At 38.7% G+C, this 24,575-nt stretch overlaps 1 protein-coding gene across 1 annotated transcript in view; it reads left to right on the plus strand.

The window, feature by feature from the left end:
• Positions 1–24,158, plus strand: part of LOC144434915 (uncharacterized) — a 32,516-nt gene extending 8,358 nt beyond the window's left edge. The window contains exons 12-42 of the mRNA XM_078123437.1: positions 550–685; positions 1,308–1,442; positions 2,256–5,477; positions 6,046–6,208; positions 6,570–6,668; positions 6,842–7,035; positions 7,217–7,411; positions 8,024–8,154; positions 8,579–8,774; positions 9,252–9,373; positions 9,551–9,676; positions 10,105–10,222; positions 10,440–10,624; positions 10,996–11,149; positions 11,443–11,540; positions 11,903–12,137; positions 12,801–13,038; positions 13,407–13,602; positions 13,870–14,094; positions 14,662–14,749; positions 15,179–15,468; positions 15,813–16,814; positions 17,243–17,469; positions 17,705–17,882; positions 18,923–19,100; positions 19,568–19,687; positions 20,391–20,678; positions 21,477–21,799; positions 22,199–22,454; positions 23,416–23,682; positions 23,995–24,158. Coding sequence (XP_077979563.1) covers positions 550–685; positions 1,308–1,442; positions 2,256–5,477; positions 6,046–6,208; positions 6,570–6,668; positions 6,842–7,035; positions 7,217–7,411; positions 8,024–8,154; positions 8,579–8,774; positions 9,252–9,373; positions 9,551–9,676; positions 10,105–10,222; positions 10,440–10,624; positions 10,996–11,149; positions 11,443–11,540; positions 11,903–12,137; positions 12,801–13,038; positions 13,407–13,602; positions 13,870–14,094; positions 14,662–14,749; positions 15,179–15,468; positions 15,813–16,814; positions 17,243–17,469; positions 17,705–17,882; positions 18,923–19,100; positions 19,568–19,687; positions 20,391–20,678; positions 21,477–21,799; positions 22,199–22,454; positions 23,416–23,682; positions 23,995–24,158 — 9,549 coding nt within the window. The remainder of the gene's footprint in view (positions 1–549; positions 686–1,307; positions 1,443–2,255; positions 5,478–6,045; positions 6,209–6,569; positions 6,669–6,841; positions 7,036–7,216; positions 7,412–8,023; positions 8,155–8,578; positions 8,775–9,251; positions 9,374–9,550; positions 9,677–10,104; positions 10,223–10,439; positions 10,625–10,995; positions 11,150–11,442; positions 11,541–11,902; positions 12,138–12,800; positions 13,039–13,406; positions 13,603–13,869; positions 14,095–14,661; positions 14,750–15,178; positions 15,469–15,812; positions 16,815–17,242; positions 17,470–17,704; positions 17,883–18,922; positions 19,101–19,567; positions 19,688–20,390; positions 20,679–21,476; positions 21,800–22,198; positions 22,455–23,415; positions 23,683–23,994) is intronic.
• The last annotated feature ends 417 nt before the right edge of the window (positions 24,159–24,575 follow it).

Here is a 24,575-nt window from a genome sequence, read left to right on the forward strand (position 1 = left end):
GTTTTGGACTGTTTGCAAATTAGTCTGTTTTCTGGTTGGTTCATCGCTTGGTATGGAGAATGAACAACGCAACTGAAATTATTAGTACAATACACTAGTATATCTGTTATTTTCAGTAGGTCTCTTTGCATCGTAGATCAATCCGCTCTATCAGTCAAGCAATCAATCAATATATTGATTGATTTGTAGAGACCTATCGTAAATTATTGGTATAATCTATTTTCATTGCTGCATTTTGTACTAGATCATAATTCCATGTAACAATACCAGGACATAAAAAAAGCTAATAGAATTTGAATATATGACATAACATTGTACACACGTTTAAAACCTTAGCATGTCAATGAGATTTGATTTTCCGAATTGTTTAAAGCGAAATATATTTTTTACTATCTTTTAGATTATGTTATCAGAATCATAGTATGTTTTGCTAATTTATGAAGTAAAATGTACCATACTTCAATGTCTCATACAAAAATACTCCAACCTGTTTTTTTTTTAAATAAGACCGCTTAACCGTACTCTGTATAATTTTGCTTCTAACATCAGTCATGGATAGTCATCCAGGATAGAATCATGGATTTGGAATGGGATGAGTCAAATCCAGCGTCATCCTGGGAGGAATATCCCATTACTCCAAAGGAGATAACAGATATGACCTATATCAATTGGATGATATTTCAGGGTAAGATTATTTGCTAGACTATCGTTTGAATGATATTTATTTTATGACTGAAATAAAGTGAATAGTAGTGTTGTTGTTTATGTAACAAATTGAAATTAAATTTATTCACAAATGCAAAAAGGATACAAGGAACATGCTACAAAAAAGTTATATATTGTTTATTTGCTTCAGAATCGATCAGATATTGATAGAAAACTTGATCAGTCGAATCAGTCAAATAAATTATCATAATTTATTTATTTTATTTATTTATTTATTTATTTATTTATTTATTTATTTATTTATTTATTTATTTATTTGTTTATTTATTTATCGGTTCTCTCACTTGTTTACACATTCATTCATTCATTCAGTCAGTCAGTCGTTTATTAATATAATGATTATCCATCCATCCATCCATCCACCATCCATCCTTCCATCCAGCCAGCCAGCCAGCCAGCCAGCCAGCCATCAAAACACTTAGTTGGTTGGTTGGTTGGTTGGTTGGTTGGTTGGTTGGTTGGAGTTCCGTTCGTCATCCATTTATTCATTTATCCGTCTTATGATTTGGTTGTATCCTATATCGCTTGTTTCTAGCTTTCTTTTGAGAATTTAACTTTAATTGTGTACAATCTTAAAATAGGTACCAACGTGACCTATGAAGTAAACGTTGGTGATGGAATTATACCAACATTTTACATGCTACATGACGAGGATATAAATAAAACCACACTGTTACCAGGAGAGGACCTGAATCACCTCCATATACAGCATGATGGTAAGGGAATCTTCAAAAACATACAGAATCATGTACAATTTATTAAAACTACACTAGCTGTAACTGGGGTACTATTTTTTCGACCAGACAGCCAACAATATATTTACTGAACATTTTTTTTAAAATATCACTAATTAGACATTGTACATGTCAATTAGAGGTCTATTTATATATTAGTTGTTGAAATTGTGATTCATTTCGGTGTGGACGAAAAATCAATTTGATTGGATTTATTGCGCCATGCTATGTGTACTGATACATAAATGTGTTTAACCACAGGGGATTGAATACTGTAACATCTTATTTTGAACAATAGTTATTATATCTAACAAATAAGTGTTTGAAATAACGTTCCAGTTACAGAGAGTAAGTGTAAGAAACATCAGTGCTGAAATTGATTTACCTCTTACTTGCTGCTACTTGAAGGCTTTCTTGATTATCAAATATTAAAAAAAAATTCATAACGACTGTAGAATCCACCAAAATATTATAATTTATCATAATCAGTTTACTCAGCTGTATAGGCACTATTAAAAATAATTTCGTTATCAATTGTACTTTACATGTTTTGATTACAGGAAAACTTGAACTCTTTGCTCCGAGATGATGACATGTTTGAACTTATGGATGCATTCGAAAAATGAAACAATATATTTAATTAAATAAACATAATCATAAATATCAAGACGACAGATTGTTTGCAATGTCATTCTGGAACAAAGTGTATACAGATTTGTAGCAACAATTTTCATTCATCAATGGAAAACAAATCTGTCCTCGTGAAGTGACTTTTTGCGATTTATCCCCTTTCAGGTCTGACCGCAAGTGTAGTGTACGTATATCAGAGTATTGGATATTTTGAAGTCAACGTCAACGCCTCCAACCGTGTTAGTTGGGCTGTATTGCAAGGTATTGCTGTCGTACAGATAGCCATTGAAAACTTTGTGGTGATACCGCCCCCACCGATCAAATTCGAATATGAAGAATATGTTGCACTGAGTGTAGAGGCAGGAACGAATATAACATTTGAGGGTTCATTTGATGGCAACAGTATAAAAGGAAATGGTTCTTTTTACATGGCTGAGAACCTGATAGGATGGGTCAGAATCGGACCCGATAAATATACTGACCGAGGGTACTATGAATTAGCTATATCATGCTGGAATTTGGTGAGTGGCCCATACAGCTATGACATAACAGTGAGGGTGGAGTATGCTATTGAAGACATGGTGATCTGGGCATCCGATCCTTATATCACCCCTGACACAACCATTGGTGTATATTTTGATCTGTATCGTGGTTCCGCTATGACTGTAACGATGGACTTTGATGACCATACTGACCCCGTGGTGTTTGAACAGGATGTCATAAAGAGGGCTGACGGGGACTATGCTTTAGAATACCATAAATTTGGCAGAGCTAGAGACTATAATATCAGTGTATACGCTTCTAGTTGTGTCAGTAATGTGACTGGATATTTCCTTGTCAAAGTACAAAACCCTGTGAGGAATGTGAACATGTCCACTGACTCTCCTGGAATCATACCTTTCATGCAACCTGGTACAATTACATACACCTACACCTATTCGGGGAATATGAGTACTCCTCCTACCGATGCTCAAGTTAACTATATTTTTGATGCTGGAGTTGAAGGCGTAGAAGACTTTCCAATAGCTGATGTAAACCCGATAGAGCATCCCATGACACTTGTAGACTATGGTTCGTATTCAACAGTTGTCAACATTTCAAACTTGGTCAGCTGGATGTACTTTGAAGTTTCCATAGAGATGGAGCAGCCTATAATGGATCTAATTATAGTTTCTCCTAAACGTCACATCATAGTGGGGAATACTGTAATACTTACTGCTCAAATGATATGGGGATCCAGAACAGCTTTTAACTGGGACTTCAAAGATGGGGAAACGGAAGATGTAGCAGAAGGTGGGAATATGACTTTTATACACCAATATGATACTGAAGGAACATATGACGTCACTGTGGTAGCTACCAATTTGCTTGGAGTGGAAACATTCACCATGTCTGAAGACCCAGTTGAGGTCCAGTATCCTGTCCGGGAAATGGTATGGCAAGGCAGAATTCTAAATGCTTTAGTCGTTGCAAATACATACGTTGAGGTACCCTTCAATCTGTGGATGGGCAAAAATGTGCGTTTTCCTACTAAAGCTCAATATCAGATTGATTTTGGGGATGGAAACGCGCAAGCTGCAGAAGATTTGGTTGACACTGAAGGCGACTCCTCCAAAGATACCGAAATCGAATATCATCTGAAGAGAATAACATATTACTATGACACATGGGGAAATTACAATGTGACCATACGCATCTGGAATTTGGTCAGTGAAATGATTTTGACTCAGAATATCTGGGTGTATGAGACAATAACCGATTTAGAGGAAGACATTAAATATAACACTGTTATCATGGATGGAAAAAAAGACGATCAAGGAAATGAAACGTTTGATGTAGACCCACATGGAGCAGCAGGCAACTTCTACCCACTTGAAGAAGCAATCGTTTTTGAAACAACATTTGCCTCTGGATCAGGGCTTACCTTCACCTGGGATTTTGGAGACATCTATTATGAAGCGCCGACTCCCACAGCACCACCAACATCACTAGATACAACATCAAACTGGACAACGCCAGCAATAACAACAGCTGCCAAGACGACTGAAGGCATCCCAACAACTGGCACTTTGCTTCCTCTTTGCTCTGATGTATATGGAAATGTATCACTTGGCGATGGTAATGGTAATGACACACGAACAACGGCAGCACCTATTCCATGTAGGAATGTTGTACCTACCAACCCATCAACAACTCTCCCTCCATGGGCTATTAGAACACAGGACCTCAGAGCCATCTGGTGGTACTCACGACGAGGAGCGTACACCGTTACTGTAAATGTGTCTAACCCTGTAGACTGGGCTGTCCTTGAAAAGACAATCTTTGTTCAACAGCAAGTCAAAGATATTCACATATGTGATTTTGGACCTCGTCCAAGAAACACAACCATAACATTTCAGCTTAATACTGGCAATGTTGGTACCGATGCGTGTTATCGAATTGATTTTAGAGACGTCACCTCGGAAATAAATCACATAGCTTTCTGGGGATACCAGTCAACATGTCAAGCGGTGTATCCAACTGACTTTACTAGTGACTTTCTTCGATTTACCAGCGTAAGTACATCATACTTGGAAGCTCTGAAACTATCAGGAGAAGACCCAAACATCACTGTAACAAACATCTTTCAGGCTGTCAATCAATTTGGAGTTCGGCTCCATGCTTTTAACATGGTATCAAGTGTCCAGGTGACATTACCCACAGCTGTTACTAAAGGTCTTTGTTACTATCCAGAAGTTAATGTGGAAAGTAAAAACCTGTGTGATCGAAACTACCCGTTGTGTGATGATGAGGGCAATAGACAATACTACAAGTCAAAGGATCTGTATGTATATTCTAAAGTCAAACTTAATTGTTCCTCCACACGAGTGGCGATGTACACCTGGCGCGTATTTGCGATCAATGAAGAGAGGAACGATCGAGAGGAAGAAATCTTTGATGTTGGTAACACAGAACTGCAAGGCTTTACAATGCGTGAGTTGGCCGTCAGGGGAGGATCTCTAGATTATGGTCTTTATCGATTTGAACTAAATGTATCTATGTATGGCGAAAGGGGAGTTGAAGCCTTTGATTCTACGAGAATTCGAGTGGTTGCGACGCCTCTTGAAGTGAGTATAGTCGGTGGGTCGCAACGTCGAGTGCCATGGGGTCAGATGCTGGAAGTGGATGGGCTGTCGGAAACGAGAGATCCAGATACGGATTACTGGGACAAATCAGGAATGCGATTTGTGTGGTTGTGTCGGCGAGATTATGAAGGCTATGCAACGTATGATTATGACTACATAGAAATGCAGTCAGCTGGTACTACGGATTCATCTGTGACCCATGAAGCTAATGATAATGGAGGTTGTCTTGGTAGAGGAGGCTTTGACACAAGTGGACCAGGAAGTAAGTATAACTATCTAATGCCCTTCTTTTGGAAAAGAAAAGTGGAATACATTACCTTTTCTTCAGTGCATCGACAGACTGGCAAACGTATAATATAATATCACTAGATTAGATGAGGAGATAGCAATCACAAGAGACACTGATATTCTACTTTCTTTCCTAAAACTATTAGGGACTGGAACTCACTAAATCATGATCTGAAAGCGCAAGCCAGTCAGGACACTAGTTCTTCCAATACAAGGCTAAACTCCATAAACATTATTATTAGGTTTTGTATGCATCCCTCTCCTCAGCTGTGATATCGGTATTTAGGAGATTAGCTGGTATTAGACAGACAGACAGACAGACAGACAGACAGACAGACAGACAGACAGACAGACAGACAGACAGACAGACAGACAGACAGACAGACAGACAGACAGACAGGCAGGCAGGCAGACAGACAGACAGACAGACAGACAGACAGACAGACAGACAGACAGACAGACAGACAGACAGACAGATAGATAGATAGATAGATAGATAGATCATTGTATAGTATATTAACAATGAATATTGATATATTTAGGTATGTTGAACTCCACCAGTGGAACTGTTAACATAGACACCTTCTACATGTATGAAGAAGAGTCATACGAGTTACAGTATGTGGTTTTTAAGGGAGACAGAAGGGAGGTCAGATATCAGACTTTGGAAATCGCTTTGGGTAATCCTCCGCGAATGGTGATATCGTAAGTATCTTTTTAAAAACGCATTCAGAGGAACTAATTGTGCATCTATGTTTAATAGAGACAATGTACGAGAGGGGTCCACTGTTCCCTCTAAGTATACACTAACTTTCAATATTATATGAGGGCGTCGTATTTTGAGAGTCGACAAGGGGGGTACCCAGTACAATTTACAGAAAAAACTAAATGTTAAATTACGAAGAAAAAAATTTGTCTTTTAAATTCAATGATATGGATTATTCAATCGATAGTTCTAAAAACTAGTGTTTCTTCCTAAGCATATTTGACATATTGCCGTACCACGATATGATATATCGAAACAACTATTGGCTGTATCTCATTGCTATTGTCTTTCTCTTCTTAGGTGTAAAGTCAACTGTAAGAGTAAGTTGAACCCGACCAGTCGATATGCTATCGAATCTGCTGATCTAGACTACAGACGTGGTATAGTTCTCTACTACAAGTAAGTTCATTTCTGATCTGTCATCTTGTGAAATTAAGATACGAAAATATCATTGAAATATTACCAATTTTACATTCCAAATTCCGGCGGATGTATGACTTTAATTTCATTATTTGATAGCATTGACCGATGTACATTTTAATAAGTACTTACATAATTTCGTTTGTCTGTAGATGGGAAATGTACAAACAGCTGACGATGAGTGGATTTAGTTTTTGGCAGAAGTTGCCTGAGAGTGAATGGCTCTCATATGCTGGCACTGGAAACGAAATTGCAAATATGGCGATGGACTCTGGTTTCTTTGAAGACGTGACGTCGTACCGTGTTCGAGTGATTTCTGCCAGAAACCCTGAGTTCGAAAACTACGGTAAGTCTTTGTCATGTTAGTATAATGATGATGATGATGATGATGATGATGATGATGGTGATGATGATGTATGTTTACAATCATTCGTTGAGAGAAAGAGTATTACATGCAATGCACCCCGCAATGTACATGTAATGTACCTTGCAAGAACTCTATATGACTCCCTTCCAATACATAACAGGTCTGGCAGCAGTGGAGTTCATCACAAATGAACGACCGACCGTTGGCTACTGTGAAGGGGTTCCTGGTAATGGAACGGCCCTCGAAACAAGCTTCAATATATTCTGCTCAAACTGGAGTGATGCCGACATGCCACTTAACTACCGATTTGCCCAGCGATTGTCATCCGGGGATTCGTGGTCATGGATGTACAGCGGTGAGTGAATGTTATATTTCAGTCATAAGAACGATCCGTGACGTCATTTCTTTTGTGTATCACAGGCTAAGGCCTTAGCACGTGAAATGAACAAATCAATTAGGTAAGATCATGTAAATTTCCTCAGCTTGGTTTGGTTTGAGCGTCCCTCCTAACTAGCTAAGCTTTCGTAGCACTACTACTACTACTACTACGACTACTACTACTACTACTACTACTACTACTACTACTGCTGCTGCTGCTGCTGCTGCTGCTTCTTCTGCTGCTGCTGCTGATACTACTACTACTGCTACTGCTACTGCTACTGCTACTACTACTACTACTACTACTACTACTACTACTACTACTACTACTACTACTACTACTACTACTACTAGGATCCCTATACGCGATTCTGAAACGGACGACTGTTGTGCTTTAAACGTTGCAATCACAAACAGAAAATTTAGCTATATTCAGCCACAGTCGGAGTAAACTAAACATAATTTACGTAGACGTGACCGCCACAAATGAACCATGATAGTTGGATCATCATGTATTAAATGAACAGTATCATAGCCCGGCGTAATTGTACAATATTGACTCAGATATGTATGTTTGTTCACTATAAAGGTGAGCTACCAAATATGGAAGAGGGCACTATATTGCCCCAGGGTTATGAAAGTGAGGACTTCCGTGTCTTCATTTTGGTACGTGTGGAAGACTCCATTGGTTCTTATTCAGACTTCGAAACAAGTGTACAGGTAAGCAACGTTTTCACGGTCAGGTAACTCAATGTAAAACTTGCGATGATTCTATGGTATTGATGTGTTAGAAATGCTATAATTTAGAGTCAAATTCAAAATATGAAAGACATCTTGACTTTAGAGTCCTCATCAAAAACAAAGAAGAGATCTTCCAAAATGTCCCAAAAGAGCGAAACTGTTAGTGGATTTAATTTAACGGAAATACTCAGTAACAGACTTATTTAATCTTGTCATAAAGGTAGGTACAGTCTTGATAAACTTGACGAAACATAGATGTATTGTAACTCCACTTAACTAAAAAATGAAGAAACAATTGCACTTCACAGGATCGAGTTCGTTAAATGTGTTTCAGGCAAGAGAAGAACGTGTACTCTATACATGCAAGAAGAAAAGAAGGTAAAATATATTATTCTTATTGCAGGTGTTTGCTCCTGTATTCACTGCATCTGAGATGTCGGAGAAGTTACGAAATTTGACCACGGCGGAGGGTAGTGTCATGGAAACAATGATATCATCGGGTGATGCAGCAGGGGCCGCTAATATTGTAACAGCGTGTGCCGGAATGCTGAACATCCAAGCAGCGAGTACATCGACTGATTATGACTATGATGTAACCAGTAAGTTAAATTCGTCACAATGCAATGTACCGTTCAATCAAAGCTGCACTAGCTGCAACGGCAACTTTTTAAAACTGTTTTGTGAGATATAATGACTTATATTCATCATAGTGATCCAATCAAATTGGATTCCTCACTCTAAAACAGCGCCCGCAACGCGATCAAGTTGCCAACTTGTTACTGTACTACATAATAAATTAACTTAATCACGGAGGTGTCCTTTATACCTCCAGGTTTAATTATTGGTATTTTAGCAATTTTCAGTGAATACATTGTTGGTTGTCTAATTTTCAAAATAATACACCAGTTACAGCAAAGTTTGGTTTTAAGTGATCTTAATTTTCCTTTAATACCACACTGAGACCTTCGATGAGTAAGAAGTTGATAAAAAATAAGAAATTTCAAATCAAATACTATACTCAAATATTATATGACATAAAGGTATTTTATGGTAATTCTTGTTGTTTCGCCCATCAGCTGCTGGTGCTACTACTGCTGACTATGATGGGATGACAGACGAGGAGATAGCAGAGGCTCAACAGGCTCAAGCAGACGCTGCAGCGGCAGCCGAGGCAGCCGCTTTAGCAGAACGAGAAGAGGTTAGTAACTCTCGTCTCCTAAGTACGAGAAGCAAATAGTATTAGATAGTGTCCACCAATTCTAAGATTGTTGTAGTGTTTGAAATTAAATGAAGATCCGTGAAGATGGATTAACGACTCTGCGATAATATATCTTTTTCTGATGAAGGTTTTTTTTTCTTCTTCTTCTTTTTTTAGATGAGAGCCTCTATGGTTGATGCGTTGGCGAAAGCTACTGTGAATACAGTTGGTACGATCAAACAGATGTCGTCTGCCTTCCAGAGCGTCACGTCAAATCCTTCGGAAGTGACTTCAAATGCACAGGTAATCCAATCAATAAACCGTGTGCAAAGTAGTTTCATGTCTTTGAGTGAATCATTCTCTAGATTATGATGTTGGTGGTGGTGGTGGTGGTGGTGGTGGTGGTGGTGGTTGTTGTTGTTGTTGTTGTTGTTGTTGTTGTTGTTGTTGTTGTTGTTGTTGTTTTGCGTACAAATGGGTTTATGAGAGTTGATGGGGTTTTTTTCCTTTTTTATATATAGTGAATGTTCGTTTTATTACACATTATAATGTTGATACATTTTATCGTAAATTCAAATTGTCTATGTTGGGATAAATACAAGTAACTTATGGCGATGCAGTATGATATCACAGAAAACAAATAAATGGACCAGGTGTCTATTCATACATTTCTACTACTATTCAACCGTTTGTATTTTAACATGATAGATTTTGGTTTATTTGAATTCCAGTACGATACGATAGCGTCCGGTGAGAACTTTGCTTCGTTACTGATGGAAAAGAATGCCGATGGAACTGCAAGTCCCGATGAAGTAGAAGACACTGGCGCTAGTTTGTTAGCAATGATGGGTGGGTTTTATTGAATGTGTAAAATCAAACATGTAGTTTTTCTTCAATACTTCCATATAAGCATATATTTTGTAGATTCAATATTCATGTAAAGAATATGAAACGATACAAAAATACACGATTTGCAAAAATGAAGATTACTATTTCTACTTTCTATACTCTATATGTTGCCACTCCCATGGTCACGTGACGTACGCTATCATTCATCCAATTCCAGGCAATGCTGTTAATGGTGCTAGAATGAAAGCCAACGCTGCTAAAGCAGCCAAAGCGGCACTGCAAGCAGAATTGGCTGAATTAGAAACAACCGAGGCTCCTGATGCCGAAGCTGAAGCAAGTAGACGTCGTAGACGAAGAACCATTGAAAATCAACTTGACGAAGCAGAAGCAGCAACTGCTGCGGTAAGTACATGTATGGGTGTATCCATTGGGTGTATGGCTGGCTGGATGGATGGATGGATGGATGGCTGGATGGCTTTCTGGCCGGATGGCTGGATGGCTGGCTAGCTGGCATGATGTGCACTTACTGCATGTAATTGGTGATGCTGCGTCACAGATTAATAGTTCTTATATCCCAGTGGTATAAGTGTGTACTTGTTTAATAATTGTCAGCCATTGTTTTGCAATTACACTATGTACATCGATAAAAATGTGTGTTATAACTCAGTCAAGAGTTTGTTATTATGTATCTCTTTTCAGAAATGACTGTCTAATCACTTTCTGTGTATTATTCAGTAGAATTTGACATAGATAACTTGTTCATCCCATTTCAGAGTAAAGAAGTAACGAACAGGTTAACTACAACCGCGTCGAACGTTGGTGACACACTGGAGGGTAGTATGGTAACTGGACAAGGTGATATCAGTATTAGTTCTGGCAGCATGGGCATGCAAATTGCCAAGCAGTTTACTGCCAACATGGACAATAGTAAGTATACCACAGTTTAAAGTTTATATAGCTTTTGTTATGGTTGGTTGGTTGGTTGGTTGGTTGGTTGGTTACCCAAACTCCACTGCAGGATCTGACTTGGTGCCAAGGGCGAGGGGGGAAAAGGCCGTCTGGGTAACCAAAACTAAGGTTCTGTGGGCGTGACCAGACACTTTCACCTGCCCACGACTTATTCCACTGATCATGCAGTATGCCGTATATGGTGTTATGTTGATAATAAATCTGTAGAACGCCTTATTTTGAATTTTCATTTATGTTTTCTCTCCAAACAGAAAAGGTTGACCAAGGTGGTGGATGTTCTTTCAAAATGCCGACAGCGGATAGTATGTTTGGTGATGGTAACTCAAGCTCCCTGTTTGTTAGTTCAAAGGTGACTGTTTTCTCTTTATTTGATTCTGCAATATCATAAGTTGGTCAAGCAATCAAAGTCGTTACGGAAAGAAGCTGTGTATAACTATAATAAATCTGTGTGACAAGTTGAATTCTTTCAAAAGCTAGTCTGTCTACGTCACTGATCTGTGACAGCCTCACCTGCATTGAGTGTAGGCGAGAGCTATCATAGATACAGATCAGCGACGTAAATGGAATATCTAACACCATACTAAGTCATAATTTGGGCTTGTATCGTAAATAGATATAAACAGTAAAAAGGGATGACATTTGTACAACTATTTTGAATATTTGCTTCATGCAAGGATTTGTCAACGTGTGTTATTTTATTTACTCACTTAGGCGACAATACAAGAAAACAATCCTATAACTTGGACCAATGCATCTGACAACGTACAAGGGAGAGTTGTGGCACTGAGTTTCAAGAATGAATCTGGGCTTCCTATGGATATCAGTGACCTAGATGATCCTATTGAGGTGTGGATCACACGTGATGAATCTCAAGTCGATACCAATTTACCTAACTACTATAATACAACAACGAGTTGGCATGAGGCTATGACAATTCACGCTATTGGTAAGGGGTTTCTTAATATAACAACATATACACAATAGTATTGCTTGTAGTCGTATTTGGTCCGGTAGTGTCCTTATTCGAGGCACCCAAAAATTTTGGACAGGCGGAACACTCTTAGACTAATACATGTTTAAGCTGTAGGTGTTTCGTTGACACCCAAGGACTTAGCTATCTGACTCTACATACTGGCTTGTCACAGCGGCTATTCTGACGTAAAACATTGTCAAGCCAGTCAGCCAAGTCCCTGGGCTAGAATCAAACGTTTGTTTAAGACACAAATACTGATTCGGGTGATATTGCAATTGAGTCCATTATCAATACGCAGAACTACAAAAGACCCCTTGCTTTGGGAATAATTGGAATATGTTCATACTTATATAAAAAGATTACAATGACAAGATGAAGAATACTGGGCATGTCGTGTAACCCTTCCCGTTGGTAATCCAGACTACAGTACCGGGTCATGGATGTTAAAATGCTATAACAACTATATATTGATATTATTATAGAAGCTTTCTGCGATGCGAAATTGTCATCACCCTGACACACAGGAATTTGAAAATAAACATCTTTCAAGTGAGACAGTAAAACGATATATATCAGTTAGACTTGTAGTTCCGTATGCGAATAACTAATTTAATTTTACACCGTCTTTCTTTACAGAAATGCCACCACATACCGCCCTTCACCTAGAGGTACGAGCGCTAGATTACAACGGAACCGACGTAGATAACGTCACAGTCCATGTCTTCTTCCGATATGCCTGGGCTCCAACGGTGACAGACCATGATTTTAACTGTACCCTTCCAAAGACATTTGAAGGACCAGAGTGGGTTAATAAAACTGCAGATGAAATACCTGATGAACATACGTGTTTCTTTTCAAACACACTCCTGAATAGGTAAAACTTCAACACTTGCTAAGAATTTGCTATTTTTCTATTGTGTTTTAACCTACATCTCTCTTCAAGTATTGCTTACATTTCATTACTGAATTATTTTAAATTTACTTTTTATTAGGGAATGATTGCTTGATGGATCGATCGATCGATCGATCGATCGACTGATCAAGCGAGCGAGTGAGCGAGCGAGCGAGTGAGTGAGTGAGTGAGTGAGTGAGTGAGTGAGTGAGTGAGTGAGCGAGCGATTTATTTCAAGTATTGTACATACTGAGCAGTTGTTATAAAAGTTTTCTCTTGTACTCTCTTGTACAGACATATAGGGTTAACTAGAAAATCTAAAATGATATTATCCCATTGTACACATTCAGCTATACCAATGGTACTCAGGTGACACTGTATGTCGGCGTGAAGCATGAGGGTGGGTACAACCATTCTGCTGCGGATGAGTACCTATCGAGCACAGAGTCCACTTTCTGGCCAATCACTTACGCAATGAAATCTTGGACGTCACAGTGTCTGTACTTCGATGAGGATTTAGATGAATGGTCAGCTGATGGCTGTGAGGTAAGGTGTCACTCAATTAATATCTTAAATGTTATATTTTTGACTATCACTTAGCACACCCTTGCATACTTCTTTTGTATGGCGAAACCCCAGATATTATTGAAAAATGACAGCAAGGTCATCAGCGGAATATAGTAATTTTTATCTCACAACGAATGAGACAAAATCGGCTTTTATTTCCAATTTGGTGATGCGATTTTGATAGTTTTCAATCCATTGAACCTAAAATAATGTTCACGCGTGTCTGTCTTTCTATCTTTGTGGTAGGTTGGAGAGTTGACAACTCAATTAGCTACCCAGTGCTTCGTTCGTCATCTTACCACATTCGGCGGTGGCTTCCAACTTCCCATGAATACGTTTGACCCCGGTGATTCTGCATTCGCTAAATTAGGAGAGAACCCTGTAGTGTTTGCCTTCATGACAACTATGATTGGTCTTTACCTTGTCGTCATTATTTGGGCACGAAAAGCAGACCAAAGGGACATTGAGAAGGTCAGTTTTATATATCAAACACTTGATCATATACTCACCCATACCATTCTTATTTAACTGTATCATTTCCCTGGTGTTGATTAATTATAACAAACGCGATTGCTTGCTTGCCTGTTGTTTGTTTGTTTGTTTGTTTGTTTGTTTGTTTGTTTGTTTGTTTGTTTGTTTGTTTGTTTGCTTGCTTGCTTGCTTGCTTGCTTGCCTGATTGATTGACTGACTGATTGATTGATTGAGTGATTGATTGATTGATTGATTGATTGATTGATTGATTGATTGATTGATTGATTGATTGATTGATTGATTGATTGATTGATTGATTGATTGATTGATTGATTGATTGATTGATTGATTGATTGATTGATTGGTTGGTTGGTTGGTTGGTTGGTTGGTTGGTTGGTTGGTTGGTTGGTTGGTTGGTTGGTTGGTTGATTGATTGATTGATTGATTGATTGATTGAGACTAATATAGTGGAGGTGGAGTTTAACAGTAATCACTTTGGGGTGTTAAACACTTGTAAAACAGCTATTCTTAGTTTGATAACAATCCCAATTTCATTTTATTTCCAGGCTGGCGTCACTCCATTACCTGACAATGATCCACGCGATCACTATAATTATGAAATAACTATATTTACAGGCGTGAGGAAAAGTGCAGGTAATTATACACAGATACATCAACTGCAGAACATATTAACCTGGGCCATATCTTGATAACACATTTTGCTACGAAGTTGATCATGAATATTAGATTTAATTGCGATCCCACCTTGTCAATACGAGTAGAAGATAGCTAGTGACAAAAACAGATATCCTTGAGAGTATTTTCCGCGAACATTGAGAATGATAGCACTATACATGTGTAGGCCAATGTTATGAAAAGTCGGTAAAATTATGTAAAATTGTGGCTCATATTTCGAGCACCACAGAACCAATGACGTGGACGCACGTTGTCGTGACAGGACATAAATACCATATCCTTCTTCAAACGCGTTTAACTTGGTTTGCTAACATAATTTCTCGGGCACAATATTTGATTTTTTTTCTGTGTTGCGTAACTCTGAACGAATCCTTGTTAACTTTACAGCCACCTCAGCCAAAGTGTCATTTATCATAACCGGAGAAGAAGACGAAACTCGGCCAAGACTCGTTGCTGATAGCAAGAGGAAGATTCTGGAAGCAGGAGGCATCGATGCATTTGTTATGGCCTCTCCTCGTCCCCTAGGTAACCTAGTGCACATGCGCATTTGGCATGACAACAGTGGCAAGACCCCAAGTTGGTTCTTGAATAGGATATCTGTCAAAGACATGCAAAATGAGAAGATGTTCTTCTTTATGTGTGACCGATGGTTGGCTGTTGAGGAAGACGATGGACAGGTAAGAAATGAGCACCATATTGTGCATCACGTGACACATAGCCTGTGAAAATCATACTGATTGATTGGTTCGGTCGATTTGTTCGTAGACCCTACACATGCAGGGTCTATGATTTGTTAGTGTTTGTTGAACTAACTTAGCTTTAAATTAATAACTTCTGTTTATTATTTACTTCTTGCAGTCACCAATGCAGTTTCTTGGTTGTAAATAAAGAATATATTGTACAGGGTTTCTGTCTTCCCTGCTGTCTACAGTAGGCTATAAAATACACTCATTGAAGACTTGTTACACATTCGTCCATCTACTTAATCTGTACTCATTATTTTTAATTCTTCGTTCCCTAGATCGAGCGCGTGATTCCTGTGGCCGGTAAGAGTGAATTGACCAGTTTTGGACATTTGTTCTACAGCAAGACCAGGCGTAACCTCAGCGACGGTCATCTGTGGTTTTCAATTTTCGGACGCCCTGCACGAAGCAACTTCACCCGTGTCCAGCGAGCCACGTGTTGTTTGTCTCTCCTTTTCAGCACTATGATGGCCAACATCTATTTCTACAATGTTGATATAGGCGGTGGAGCGTCACAGCAATTCCAGTTTGGTCCAATTACTATGTCCCTTGCTGAGATCTGTATTGGCGTTATCAGTGCACTCATGGTCTTTCCAGCCAACTTACTGGTTGTTCAAATTTTCCGAAATACTGCTGAACCTCCTGACGATGTGAACTTCCCATGTGTTTGTTGCAAAAAGAAGAAGAAAAAGGAAGATAAGAAGAAGACGCAGAAGGAAATCGAAGAAGACAAGAAAGACAGAATGAACGAGAAAGTTGTATCTGAACTTGAAAAACAGTTAGAATTCCTTGAAAATGGCGATGATAACAAGCGATTACTCATATCTGCTCGATCGAGAATGGGAGATGGTGGTGGGAAAGATACTCGACCGGCAAGCCGGCTGAGTGTCATCAGTAATACGAGTAATCTGTCAGCTGGATTTGCAAACGTCGACCTTGCACGGAAAGTGTCGCAAGAAACAATCAAGGAAGAAGATGAAGAAGAGTCAGAAAAGAAAGGAAAGGATAAGAAAGGAAAGGATATTAAGAAAAAGAAGGATGATGATGGAGAAATGAAACTGGTTGGAGGCTTGAAGAAGACTAAGAAGAAGAAGAAAGGCAAGAAGTTGCCATGGCAATTTCTGTATGTAGGGTGGGTTTTTGCTTTCCTAACCGTTGCCTCGGCATTTTACCAGACAATAGAAGTAGCTGGGACTTTTGGCAAGGAGAAGGCAACTGAGTGGCTAACATCTATGATAATATCAGTGTTCCAAGACGTCTTGATATCCCAACCGATCAAGGTAAGTTAGCTATCGTGACAGTCGCTCATCTTAATGTTGCTTCACTTTGTGTTGAGAATGTCAAGAAGTTTGGTTGGATTGGTTGGGTTGGGTTGGGTTGGGTTGGCCACCGGTTGGGTTTGATTTGATTTGATTTGTATAAACTGTTGATAGACGAACTTGCACACACATAACTCTACAAATCTACCAAGAGGCTGATTTCCATAATATAGACTTACCAACGTAATAAACAATTGTAAGTGAGATTCTGGTACCAGCCAAGGCAAAACCCGTCTCGAACTTGTTTAGAAGCGAGCACGCTTTTTGCGATATGTCTTTATGATGATTCGAGGAAACGGAAGTGTGAACTACATTTATCGTCATCAGTGTTGTAGAAGAAGTTAAGCTTCATATGGTACTAAATTGCTCTTTAAAACTGTCCGTACTAGGTGTTATGTTTGGCAATGTTCTACGCTCTGGTAATCAAAAAGCCTGACGATGAAGAAGACGAACCCAAGTCGGCGCATTTAGCAAATGACGAAGAGTGGTTACATGAAAGAATGACAGAGGAGGAACTGAACGACCCCGACCGACTGGCCAAATTAGAGGAACAAAAAGCACTGTCACCGATAAAACCACCAGACACCGATGAAATCGAAGAGGCTAGAGAACTTCGGTGAGTTTAGAAGTCGAACTACAATTCACACAATATGTGTGATTTTATACGTTTTTGTTATTTTTATATACTGTTCTGTTGCTAGAACTTACTTTTGGTAAGTGTTGTGGGGAAATCTATGGTGAAGTTTACAATTTTGGCAATACCATACAAACAAGGAATCCGATAAATTTGAACCAATTCAATCCACTATGGCAGTCTTAAACTTGACAACTAAATGACTTTCTTTCATTAGTTTTAAGGAAATCAAGATGTATGCTGTACTCAAAGAAATATTCGTTTACATGATCTATCTGTACGTCCTTATGATAATAACCTACGGTGCTAGAGACACCAGGGCTTATTTAGTATGGGACTCAGTCAAAAACACCTTTGCTGACGCATCACATCACGGTAAACGTACAATGAAGTCGGTGAGTACAACTACATACAACTGTTTAACTTGGTCAACTTTGAAATGTCGGTTCAGCGCCCTCATTGTTCCTACTCATCTCATCCATATTACACAGAAAAGTAATGATCATTTACATTCTTTGTTGATATATTGTTTCTGAATTGCACGCAGCATAAATTCATTTGTGTTTTCAGTTTTGGATGGATTGCATAATTCATATTGTGTTAAAAGTGGTCGGGTTTTTGTGTAGTTTGTTAAAAGACATACGCTTATGTTATAGTAGGGGTCTAAGATCAAACAAAAGCTCACTGCGACAGTTAATGAAAATGTGACGTCCACTATTCGGTTCGTTGTACTTTTGCTAACTTTGAATTGTTTGTTCGGCTCAGAATCACATATAATCCATGAGTAATATCGAATTCAGTACCTACGCAGTCCGTCCCTCTTTAATGTATAGACCCTCGACATATATAATCCGCCTACACATGAATGTATGTATGTGTGTATGTATGTATGTATGTATGTATGTATGTATGTATGTATGTGTGTGTATGTATGTATGTATGTATGTATGTATGTATGTATGTATGTATGTATGTATGTATGTCTGTCTGTCTGTCTGTCTGTCTGTCTGTCTGCGTGCGCGCTTGCGTGCGTGCGTGTGTGTGTGTGTGTGTGTGTGTGTGTGTGTGTGTGTGTGTGTGTGTGTGTGTTTTGCATCACATCAGGGCTCTCTAGAACTGTAACAGTCCACTGTAACAGTCGTGAACGATTACTCACACGGAGCCCGTCTGAGCTATGTCTTGCTGGACCTGGGCGACTACGAGATATCCTGTGGACTGACCGGGAAAGTCTTGTTAATTACACAGCAACGTGATATGGAGCACATAGCCATGTCATGTCATGTAGTTCCAAACCTGTGTGGATTTTTGTAGAAATTTGATATTGTGTTTATATGTGTATATCTGCACAAAAAGAAAATCGTTGGAACCAATTCCCAGCACAAAAAAACAACTGTAACAGTCTTACGGTTTGCCATGCTTTACTTCATGATTATAGATAACGAACAGGGAGATATTCTGGAACTACATGAACACCGTATTCGTACCAAGTCTTTACGCTGACAATTACTACAATGGTGACCCTGACACAAGCAGTCAACAACAGAAATATATGGCAGACAGAGCATCCATTCTCATCGGACAGGCAAGACTGCGACAACTCCGAGTTCTACCAGGTATACTTAATCGTTTATGTGGGAAGTAGATGTGTGTTATCGTTATGCCCCATAAACCTTAAACCAAGGGACAAGACCACTAAGGGAATTGCGGGTTAAAGGTCATAAGAATGCAGTGCATCTTTACCAAAGTAAAAAGTGTATAAAGTTACCAAGATTTGAGTGTACTGACTAAAATGTTGGCACTAAGTTTCTCTTGTGTGTTTGGAACAAAAGTTAACCGTTGTACATTCGGGGAAATTTATATTAGATTCCCCCCCCCAAAAAAAAAAAGAAAAAAGATGACACTGTAGGACATTACCTTTTATTGGACAAACGAGTATCTGACTGCTAGCGTAGTTTTGTATGTGTCCGACATAATGAAAAAAATACAAGTTTTGAAGGAAAAGTGTTGTAAGTTATCATTTATTTTCGGGGTGGTACTTTATGTGAGGTTTTCATTGTCTCTCTTTTTTCACCTTGCATAGATTCTTGTAGGATTCATGAAGTGATGTCTAACGATGTCAGTTACTGTCGAGACGATTATGGCGTCATGGCTGAAGATGACGAGGACCATGATGTACACTGGGGCCCTGTCAACGCATCAGGTATTTAACCATAATTATAAAAGTCATTCATTGGTTCAAACGTGGTAATTTTGGTTCATGGCCACAAACACTTATTTGAATGAAATTTCTATTTTCTAACTTTTAAATGTTTCACATATAATTTTGAACTTACATTTTGGACCGGCATATGAATGACAGTCATACATACATACATACATACATACATACATACATACATACATACATACATACATACATACATACATACATACATACATACATACATACATACATACATACATACATACATACATACATACATATACGATGACTTTTTATACAATTGCAAACTTATTTAGAGTTTTAATGGAAAGGGATACTGGAGGTGTTAACCGAATGTAGCAATTCGATCTAACTCACAAACAAAGTTGCATTCCTACGTATAATTTGAGATAAAAACTGAATTATAGAATTAACCAAATACCCATCTCTTAATACGAGATTTATCAAAATATCATTAATACATTATGACATCAAGTTAGTTCAATGTTCCTCGCATTTAAAAAAAGAACAACATGATAAACGTTAAATTAGAAAGAGGGCCTGTTGACCTTTTTTGATGAAAGTCATACAATAAATTAAACCACATGAAATGACCACATGAAATGATAAGGTTTCCAAAATCTGGGGAATTTCCACCCTATATTTAGTACTCAAACTTTTCCAATACTTTTCATCATAGCGATGCCTGACTATACTCAGCCCGAGCTTGGTGTTTGGCAGTACCGTTCATGGTGGGATTCCGATTCGTATCCGAACTACGCCAGTTTCTCGATGTACAGTGGTGGAGGCTACATTGCGGAGCTGGGACTTTCTGTGAATCAAAGTCTTGGCATGATAAAGTATCTCCATGACAACCTATGGGTTGACGTTCACACTAGAGCTGTGTTCCTGGAGTTTGTTGTCTACAACCCGATAGTAAACGTCTATGTGGTATCATTTTGTGGTATGGAGTTTTTACCAACTGGAGGTAAGTTTATAGACATGTTACCCCCTTCCCGACAACACGAGGAAATAATGCAGGCTGTCAAAAACATTGACGCACCTGGTGTTCTTAGTCTAGACACCGGTTCGATGTTCGTGAGTTATATTCTGGTGAGAAGGTTTGGTCAATGCGCGAGGGCGCCCCAACACAACTTATCTTGCAGACTACTAGATTCAAGGATCCATTGTTTATCCCCGTGTGTACATCATCATACATATGTCTGTTAGCTTCCCTGTGTGTATTATTGTCATTTTGGGTACCAATGTTTAATTTTTTTAAATGAATTTTATGGGTTTTTGATCCACCGATACCTTGAGCAGAGCTTTCCCGTTTACTTTTCCATTTCGATATATTTACTTTTGTGATGTTTAAAAATGCTGAATATTATGTAACATATCAATCAATCAATCAATCAGTCAGTCAGTCAGTCAGTCAGTCAGTCAGTCAGTCAGACAGACAGACAGACAGACAGACAGACAGACAGACAGACAGACAGACAGACAGACAGATCATATTTCCGTCAAACAGTACGGTTTATCATTTACTTTGCTCATAGCCCCTTCCGTTTCCAGTCGCCATTTACCGTCACACAGTTTTGATCTTCTTGATTTTCTATTGCATCTTCTCCCCCTCCCCTCTCATCTGTTTCTACCTTCTCTTGTCTCCTGCAATCATCCTTTCCCCATCTCCACCCGTCTATCCTCGTCACACCCGAGCAATTTTATCTTTCTTTCCAGCTTTACTTATACATGTACCAACACTCTTCTTTTCCTATATTTACAGGCTGTCTACCGTATATCAAGTTCCAAACCATCACACTCGATCGTTATTCCGGTCCGTGGATGTACATCGTATTGGCTGGCGAAGCATCATTTGTTGGCTTCCTGCTGTACTTCATGTATCGTGAGGGCAAAATTCTCATCAAATTGAAAAAGAAGTACTTCAAAGAAGTCTGGAGTTACATGGAAATTATTACCATTGCATTGGCCCTGACATCTGTGATCTGCTATGTATATAGATTGATCGTTGGTAGACTCTTAATGAGAGATTATTTGGAGGACAGGGATGCCTATATTAGTTTCCAATATGTCTGTTATTGGGACGATGTAAGTATATGATCTCTTTTTTTTCTCCAGTCTGTATTTGGTTTCATTTGTTACTAAATAGTCACATATAACTACGGAAATCAAAGTATAGACGAACTAAGATAGACACAAACTAAACATTATTGATGTTGCATGTGGGTATCGTAAGTCTTGGTGCGGACACGTACTCTTGCAACTTAAAAATTCCAATAGCTTTTGCAATTGCCCGTATTTTCACGATGGTTTTTTCTTCGTATTTTCTTCGAAAAAAAGAAACAATTTTGCAAAATGTCGTTTGAGTTACAGCTGTTCGTTCTAAGACTAATAGATAGTGAAGTTTATCTTTTAAAGAAGAAAACACACACTGTATGTATGTGTCCGTGACTCAATTTGGTTTTAATTTGTCTCTCCCAACTACAGATTTATGGTACAGCCGTTGGTTTGTTATTATGGATGGCAACCGTCAAGTTCCTAAAACTACTTCGTTTCAATAAACGAATGTTGATGTTGACTATGACAATCAACGAATTTGGTCGTGAAGTTTTCCTCTTTTTGATTGTGTTTGGAGTGTTCTTCATGGCCTTTGCCTGTTTTGCCTTTTTAATGTTTGGAAACGCTCTCATCGACTTTGCAAGCTTCCTCGCAACTATTGAATCACTCTTCTCAACCCTTCTAGGTATGTTTTACGAGATTTGTCACTGTTATGTTTTCGTGATCTGATTTGTCGTATTTGTTTGTACGTTACCATTGGTTACCGGGTTTTGCATGACGAATATGAGTGCGTATTTTATAAAATAGCTTAATTTCATATACATGTAGATGCGTGGGTAGCTAGTGTTTGCGGTAGTGACATTTTAGTAGCCAAATGATTCAATCAACTGATTGATCGATGTATAGCTCTGGTTTAGCTTTTCAAAGTGGATTTTGGATGGAAGGGAGTTCTAAGTGGATTTTATTATTATTATTTCTTTAATTCAGGCCACCAAGATGTCCCATAAAAATATAAAAATCATACAAACACAAAGAAAGAGACAGATAAAATAATATTAAACTAGCAACTATCTTGTACTATACATGACAATCCTATACTTTCTCTTTGGACGGAAGGGAGTTCTAATGGATTTTGGAAGGGAGGGGTTCTAAGTGGGTTTTGGATGAAAGGGAGGTTCTAAGTGGATTTTGGACGAGGGGATTCTGAGTGGATTTTGGACGGGAGGGGTTCTATATGGGTTTTGGAAGGAAGGGCGTTCTAATGGATTTTGGACGGAAGGGGGTTCTAAGTTGATTTTGGACGGGAGAGGTTCTAAGTGGGTTTTGGGCGGGAGGGGTTCTAAGTGGGTTTTGGAAGGAAGGGAGTTCAAATGGATTTTGGAGGGAAGGGTTCTGAGTGGATTTTGGACGGCAGGGCTAGAGGTTCTAAGTGGATTTTGGACGGAAGAATTTTAAGTGGATTGTGGGCGGAAGGGGGGGTGGGTGGATGGGTAGATGAAAGGGTGAGAGAGAGAGAGAGAGAGAGAGAGAGAGAGAGAGAGAGAGAGAGAGAGAGAGAGAGAGAGAGAGGAGAGAGAGAGAGGGAGGGAGGGAGAGAGAGAGAGATAATCACATACTCACCCAATTTTTCTTTTTATCTTTTTTAGGAAAATTCAACTTCCAAGCCATGGTGAACGCTAATCGAATTCTTGGTCCCATCTTTTTCTTCCACTACGTATTACTTGTGATGTTTGTACTTCTCAATATGTTCCTGTCAATCATTAACGAGGGGTTCTCCAAGGTGAAAGCCGCCAATGATAAAATGGAGAACGAGTTGGAGATTGTAGACTTTATGGTTGACAGATTCAAGAGTTTCACCGGAATGTCAGAACCACGAAATAAGAGAATGTTACCTTCTTATAATTATGTCGAAGGTGAGTTTATAGTTCTTATATGTAGTGTAGTATAGTGTTGTCACTGTGTTGTGTTGTGTTGTGTTGTATCGTGTCTTGTCGTGTCTTGTCGTGTCGTGTCGTGTCGTGTCGTGTTGTGTCGTGTCGTGTCGTGTCGTGTCGTGTTGTGTTGTGTTGTGCTTCCTTCTTAAATCAAGTATGGGAAAGCTGGCCCAATGAGCAAAATGCATCCAGTCCTTTTCACTTTAAAATTCAACAGGTGGTTGTCTGTAAATGTATAGTTATATTAATATGTCAATACACTAACATATGGTATATGTTTTTAATCAACAGGCATAGACCCTATGCAGACAGAATGCGATGGTATGCGTGACAAGTTGGAGGACATGTTAGGACGCCTCAACGAGTTTATAAAAACGGACAAACGAGAAAACAAACATCTATACGGCGGAGACCTTCCGGATGATGACGCACCGAGGAAGATCTATCTGACATAGACCTTGAAATCAAAAACTTTTTTTTTTCATTGTTTTGTTAAAGCAATAACAGTTTGTGTGATCATTTCACATAAGAGTATTTACATATGAATAGATGTGTGTGTAAAGTCTAGGAACTTAATTTTATCAAACATGGTGTGACAAAATCACTACTCGTAAACTGTTCATACTGTTCTGTTATATCTGTAATACGAATGCATATTGATGTCAAAGGTCATATAAATGGAAGGCACCATCTTGTAGATGACGAATACTTTTACAAACCTGTCACGTATTTTATTTATCTGCATTCAGTTGTTTCACTTTGTTTATTTATACATTTGATTACATCAATATGGTAATTGTAGAGATTGTGTAATATTTACAGCTTTGATGACATCAAAGTGATATTATTTGTAGAGAGCGTGTAATAAAATA

This window comes from Glandiceps talaboti, chromosome 5, assembly GCF_964340395.1.
Source record: "Glandiceps talaboti chromosome 5, keGlaTala1.1, whole genome shotgun sequence".
NCBI lineage: Eukaryota > Metazoa > Hemichordata > Enteropneusta > Spengelidae > Glandiceps > Glandiceps talaboti.